Genomic DNA, 6,802 nt, shown 5'->3' on the forward strand with positions numbered 1-6,802 from the left:
AGGTCTCTGGGGTTCTCCTGAGGGTCTTGGATGTCCCTTGAGAGGATCTTGGGGGTCTTGGAGGATGCTGGAGGTTCTCCTTGAGAGTCTTGGAGATCTCTGGGGTTCTCCTGAAGGGCTTGGATGTGACTTGAAAGGATCCTGATGGTCTTGAGGGTGGCCTTGAGGGGCTTGGACATCACTTGGAAGGATCCTGGGAGACTTCTGAGGGGCTTAGGAGGACCCTGGAGGTCTCTGAGGTTCTCCTGAGGGGCTTGGAGGAGCCTGAGGAGTTTGGTGGTTCCTTGGCAGGACCCTGGAGGTCTCTGGGGTTCTCCTGAGGGTCTTGGAGGTGCTTTTGGTGGGTTCTGGTGGTCTCCTGAGGGACTTGGAGGTCCCATGGGAGGACCAAGTACCTCAAGGGCTACTACCGGCGGGCAGCCAGCTACATGGCCCTGGGCAAGTTCAAGGCTGCCCTCAAGGACTATGAGATGGTGAGTGGCAGGACCCTGGAGGTCTCTGGGGTTCTCCTGAGGGTCTTGGAGGTGCTTTTGATGGGTTCTGGTGGTCTCCTGAGGGGCTTGGAGGTCCCTTGGAAGGCCTCTGTGTTTCTCCTGAGGGTCTCAGAGGTCTCTTGAGAGGATCGTGAGGGTCTCGAGATGGTCTTGAGGGGCTTGGAGGTGCCTTGAGAGGGTCCTGGGGATCTTGGGGGATGCTGAGGGTCTTCTGAAGGTGTTGTGAGATCCCTGGAGGGCTCCTGAGGGTCTTGGAGGTAACTTGAGAGGACCCTGGGGGTCTTCTGAGGAGCTTGAAAGTCCCTTGGGAGGATCCTGGGGGTCTCTGGTGAGTCCCCATGAGGGTCCTGATGTCCTCACGGGGGTTTCAAGGTCTCCATCAGGGTCCCTGTGAAGGTCTTGGTGTTGCCACGTGGCCCTGTTGCCCCTCGAGGTGACCCAGGATGGTGTCCCCATGTCCCCACCTTTGTTCCCTCCCCAGGTGGTGAAGGTCAGGCCCATGACAAGGCCACCAAGGGTCCATGACGAGGCCACAAAGCTCCATGTCCCCTCTTCTGGGGGTGGGTTGTTGACCTTGGGTGGCTTCAAGGTGAACTTTGGGTGGCCCCATGGCCCCTCGAGGTGACCAAGGATGGTGTCCCCATGTCCCCACGTGTGTCCCCTCCCCAGGTGGTGAAGGTCAGGTCCATGACAAGGCCACCAAGGGTCCATGATGAGGCCACCAAGCTCCACATCCCCTCTTCTGGGAGCAGGTTGATGAACTTGGGTGGCCTCAGGGTGACCCAGGATGGTGTCCCCATGTCCCCACCCGTGTCCCCTCCCCAGGTGGTGAAGGTCAGGCCCATGACAAGGCCACCAAGGGTCCATGATGAGGCCACCAAGCTCCATGTCCCCTGTTCTGGGAGCAGGTTGATGAACTTGGGTGGCCTCAGGGTGACCAAGGATGGTGTCCCTGTGTCCCCACGTGTGTTCCCTCCCCAGGAGGTGAAGGTCAGGCCCATGACAAGGCCACCAAGGGTCCATGACCCCTCTGGGGCAGTGGTTTGTTGACCTTGGGTGGCCCCTTGAGATGGCACCAAGGTTGGTGTCCCTGCCAAATGTCCCCCACCCCCAGAAGGTGGTGAAGGTCGAGGCCACCAAGCTCCACATCCCCTCTTCTGGGGGTGGGTTGTTGACCTTGGGTGGCCTCAGGGTGACCCAGGATGGTGTCCCCATGTCCCCACGTGTGTCCCCTCCCCAGGTGGTGAAGGTCAGGCCCAACGACAAGGACGCCAAGATGAAGTACCAGGAGTGTCACAAGATTGTCAAGCAAAAGGCCTTCGAACGCGCCATCGCCACGGACGAGCACAAACGCTCCGTGGTGGACACCTTGGACATTGAGAGCATGAGTGAGGACCACCCTGGGCCACCTCGTGGTCCTCCTGGCCCCCCAAAAGCCCTGCCAGACCTTAGTGTCCTCTCTGGAGATGGTTTGGGGTCATCTCGGGGGGGTTTGGAGGGTGGTGGGAAGGTTTTGAGGTGGCCTTGGGGGGTGGTGGAGGTTCCTTGAGGGGATCCTGAGGGTCTTGGAGGATCCTGAGGGTCTTAAGAGGATCCTTGGAAGCATCTTTGGGGTCTCCTGAGGATTTTGGAGGATGTTGGGTGTCTACAGAGGGTCTTGGAGGTTCCTTGGGAGGTTCCTTGGGGTCTCCTGAGGGTCTTGGAGGATCCTGAGGGGTCTTGGGAGGATCCTTGGAAGCATCTTTGGGGTCTCCTGAGGATTTTAGAGGATGTTGGGTGTCTCCAGAGGGTCCTGGAGGTTCCTTGGGAGGATCCTGGGGATCTCTGGGGGGGGATGACCCATAAGGGTCTCAGGGTCCCCATGAGGGTTTCAAGGTCCCATGATGGATTTGGTGTCCCCTTGAAGGTCTTTGTGTCCTCCTGAGGGTCCCCCCATGAGGCTCCTGGTGTTCCCTTGATGCTCTTGATGTCCCCATGAGGATCTCACAGCTTTGGTGTCCCCGTGAAGGTCCCCTGAAGTTCCTCAGGGGCACGATGGCCCTCAGGCCACTTGTCCCCTCGTGTCACCAACCACCTTGGGGGTGGGGGGGGTTGATTTGCAGCCATTGAGGACGAGTACAGTGGCCCCAAGCTGGAGGATGGCAAAGTGACCTTGACCTTCATGAAGGACCTGATGCAGTGGTACAAGGAGCAGAAGAAGCTCCACAGAAAATGCGCCTACCAGGTACCCCCCTGGTGTCCCCCCAGCCTGTCCCCTTGTCCCCACATGGCACAACGTCCCTTCTCTTTGTCACCTCTGGTGGCTTTTTGGTCACCTTGCAGATCCTGGTGCAGGTGAAGGAGGTTCTGGCCAAGCTCCCAACCTTGGTAGAAACCACGTTGAAGGAGGTGGGTGCTCCACGTTGGGCCCCCGTGAAGGTGGGGGTGTCCCCATCAAGGTGGGGGTGTCCCCCCCAAGGTGGGGGTGTCCCCATCAAGGTGGGGGTGTTCCCAGGAGTGACACTGTCCCCTCCCATGCAGACAGAGAAGGTGACAGTGTGTGGTGACACCCACGGACAGTTCTACGACCTCCTGAACATCTTTGAGCTCAACGGTCTCCCCTCCGAGTCCAACCCTTACGTATCCACCAGGAGGTCCAACCAACCTCCAGCCACCATCTGTGCCACCACCCTGGTGGGGACAGACTTGAGGGGATGGGTGGCATGTTGGGGGGACAGTTGGGGACACCCGGGGGAGGGGTTTTCCTCAGCTGGTGGCAGATCTTCAACGGGGACTTTGTGGATCGAGGGTCCTTCTCAGTCGAGGTCATCTTGCCGCTCTTCGGGTTCAAGCTTCTCTACCCCGACCACTTCCACCTTCTCCGAGGTAAGGAGGCCACCACTGGGGACAAATCCTTGTCCCCTCCACCCTTGGGAGGCCCCATCTCACGTCCTGCTGGGAGATCTCACCACTTGTCACCTCCATCCCTGGAGGAAGAACCTGGATGGAGGAACCCGGATGGTGGATCCGACCTCCTCGGGGCTGAACCACGGGGGGGTTTGTCCCCCTCTGGGTGTGTCCCCCAGGGGTGGCACTGACCCCCCCTCGGGGGGGTGGGCACGTGTCCCCCCAGGGAACCACGAGACCGACAACATGAACCAGATGTACGGCTTCGAGGGGGAGGTGAAGGCCAAGTACACGGCCCAGATGTTCGCGCTCTTCAGTGAGGTCTTCGAGTGGCTCCCGCTGGCCCAGTGCATCAACGGGAAAGTGCTGGTGAGGGGACCCTGCCCTGTCCCCTGCCTGGTCCCCAAGGGTGGCTCTGACCCCAGCCTGGGTGGCTCTGACCCTAGCCTGGCCCCTGGGGACCCACTCTTGTCACCAAGGTGGCCCTGTCCCTAACTCAGCTCTTCTGTGCCCAACCCCAGCTTGGGAAGGGCCCTGTTGGGGGCTGATGAGGGGACACTGTCCCCTCTGTCCCCTGCCTGGTCCCCAGGGGTGGCTCTGGTCCCAGCCTGGCCCCTCTGTCCCCAGCCTGGCCCCTCTGTCCCCAGCCTGTCCCCTCTGTCCCCTGCCTGGTCCCCAGGGGTGGCTCTGTCCCCAGCCTGTCCCCTCTGTCCCCAGCCTGTCCCCTCTGTCCCCAACCTAGTCCTCAAGGTGGTCCTGTCCCCTCTGTCCCCTGCCTGGTCCCTGGGGTGGCCCTGACCCCGGTGTGATCCCCAGGGTGGGTCTGGGGACACCCTGTTGGGTGGTGGTGAAGGGGACACTGCCACTGTCCTTGTTGTCCCCATGGTCCCCATTGTGTCCCCATTGCCCCACGTGCCCCCCTCTCCCCTTGTCCCACGTGTTTCTGTTGCCCCCACGTCCCCATCGTGTCCTCATCGTGTCTCCACTGTCCCCCCATGTGCCCCTGTCACCTCCATTGTCCCCATGTGTCCCCATCATGTCCTCACCGTGTCCCTACGTGTCTCCACTGTCCCCCTTGTCCCCACCACGTCCCCATGTCCCCACGTACCCCCCCACTGTCCCCACCTGCCCTTGTCACCCCCCTGAGCCCCGTGTCCCCCCTGTCCCCAGATCATGCACGGGGGGCTGTTCAGCGAGGACGGCGTCACCCTCGACGACATCCGCCGGATCGAGCGGAACCGCCAACCCCCCGACTCAGGTGGGACGTGTCCCCAGCCCTGCCCCCCCCGGGGCCACCTGTCCCCTCCTGGCCACCCTCACCTCCTTTTGTTGTCCCCCAGGTCCCATGTGTGACCTCCTGTGGTCCGACCCCCAACCCCAGGTGAGTCCAATCCCTTTGGTGACCCCCCCAAACCACGTGTCCCTCACCCAGCACCTTGTCCCCAACACTCAATGGCTCCTCCCAGCCCTGGGGACCCCCCAGGTGTCCCCAGAGGTCCTTGGTGACAGTGACCTCCTCTGCTCCAAGCCCTTTGGTGACCCCCAAAACCAGCTTGGTCCTCAAGTGTCCCTGAGTGTCGTGTTGTCACCTCAGGTTGGTCCCCAGGTGTCACCTCAGGTTGGTCCCCAAGTGTCACCTCAGATGGTCCCCAAGTGTCACCTCAGGTTGGTCCCCAAGTGTCACCTCAGATGGTCCCCAAGTGTCACTTCAGGTTGTTCCCCAAGTGTCACCTCATATGGTCCCCAGGTGTCACTTCAGGTTGTTCCCCAAGTGTCACCTCAGATGGTCCCCAAGTGTCACTTCAGATGGTCCCCAGGTGTCACCTCAGATGGTCCCCAAGTGTCTGGTCACCCTGGTTCAACTGAGCCCTTGGTGACCCCTCCTTTGGTGACCCCCCCAAACCACGTGTCCCTCACCCAGCACCTTGTCCCCAACCCTCCACGGCTCCTCCCAGCCCTGGGGACCCCTTGGGGACCCCCCGGGTGTCCCCAGAGCCCCCAGGTGACCCTGCCCCCCCAGAACGGCCGCTCGGTCAGCAAGAGGGGGGTCAGCTGCCAGTTTGGGCCTGATGTCACCAAGAGCTTCCTGGAGAGCAACCAGCTGGACTACATCATCCGCAGCCACGAGGTCAAGGCCGAGGGCTACGAGGTGGCCCACGATGGCAAGTGTGTCACCGTCTTCTCTGCCCCCAACTACTGGTAGGTGGCAGCTGGGGTCACCCGGGGGGGGAGGTGGCACCTGGCCCTGGAGCAGCGGGTCATTGGTGGTCTCTGGTGGCTCCTGAGGAGCTTTGTCACCTCAGCTTGGTCCTCAAGTGGCCCCTGAGCCACCTTGTCCCCTGAGCCAGGTCCCCAAGTGGCCCCTGAGCCACTCTCAGCTTGGTCCCCAAGTGTCACCCCTTTGTCTTGGCACCCCAGGACAACTGAGGCCTTGGTGACACCTCAGCTGTGGCCTCTGGTGGCTCCCAAGGAGCTTTGTCACCTCCACTTGGTCCCCAGGTGTCCCCTGAGCCACCTTGTCCCCTGGGCCAGGTCCCCAAGTGTCCCCTGAGCCACCTTGTCCCCTGAGCCAGGTCCCCAAGTGGCCCCTGAGCCAAACTGTCACCTCAGGCTTGTCCCTAAGTGTCCCCACCTCCTCTGTGGGTCCCCAAACCTCCCTGTCCCTGTGGTGGTGGCCCTGCTCTGGTGTCCCCAAGTGTCCCCAGGTGTCCCCACGTTTCCCCAAGTGTCCCCATGTCCCCAGGGGTCCTGCTCTGGTGTCCCCATGTCCTTGGGGGTCCTGCTCTGGTGTCCCCAGGTGTCCCCAAGTGTCACTATGTCCTTGGGGGTCCTGCTCTGGTGTCCTCAAGTGTCCCCAAGTGTCCCCATGTCCTCGGGGTCCTGCTCTGGTGTCCCCAAGTGTCCCCATGTCCTCGGGGTCCTGCTCTGGTGTCCCCAAGTGTCCCCATGAGTCCCCAGGTCCTCGGGGGTCCTGCTTTGGTGTCCCCAAGAGTCCCCATGTGTCCCCAGGTGTCCCCACGTTTCCCCAAGTGTCCTCACGAGTCCCCACGTGTCCCCACGAGTCCCCAGGTGTCCCCACGTTTCCCTAAGTCTCCCCAAGAGTCCCCAAGTGTCCCCAAGTATCCCCAGGTGTCCCCAAGTCTCCCCAAGAGTCCCCAGGTGTCCCCAAGAGTCCCTAAGTGTCCCCAGGTGTCCCCACGTGTCCCCAAGAGTCCCCAGGTGTCCCCAAGTGTCCCCACGTGTCCCCCCGTGCCCCCCAGTGACCAGATGGGGAACAAGGGCTCCTACATCCACCTGCGCGGCAGCGACCTGCGCCCCGACTTCCACCAGTTCACAGCAGTGGTGAGACTGGGGGGGGAGGGACCCCCCAGAACACCCCCCACACCCCTGGGACCCCCCCTGTAGGGGGAGGTCTGGGGGGG

At 62.0% G+C, this 6,802-nt stretch overlaps 1 protein-coding gene across 1 annotated transcript; it reads left to right on the plus strand.

Moving 5' to 3' along the window:
• Window positions 1–363: 363 nt before the first annotated feature.
• PPP5C (protein phosphatase 5, catalytic subunit) lies at window positions 364–6,785 on the plus strand (the record flags this gene model as incomplete). The annotated part of the gene is made up of 11 exons (XM_010007794.1): window positions 364–473; window positions 1,735–1,882; window positions 2,597–2,718; window positions 2,817–2,882; window positions 3,015–3,113; window positions 3,254–3,359; window positions 3,607–3,749; window positions 4,551–4,638; window positions 4,721–4,761; window positions 5,401–5,579; window positions 6,641–6,785. Coding segments are annotated over 11 exons (1,247 nt in total), but the record flags the coding sequence as incomplete, so codon positions are not given.
• Between the last annotated feature and the right edge of the window lie 17 nt (window positions 6,786–6,802).

Source organism: Chaetura pelagica, unplaced genomic scaffold (assembly GCF_000747805.2).
Source record: "Chaetura pelagica isolate M959 unplaced genomic scaffold, ChaPel_1.0 scaffold1102, whole genome shotgun sequence".
Taxonomy (NCBI): domain Eukaryota; kingdom Metazoa; phylum Chordata; class Aves; order Apodiformes; family Apodidae; genus Chaetura; species Chaetura pelagica.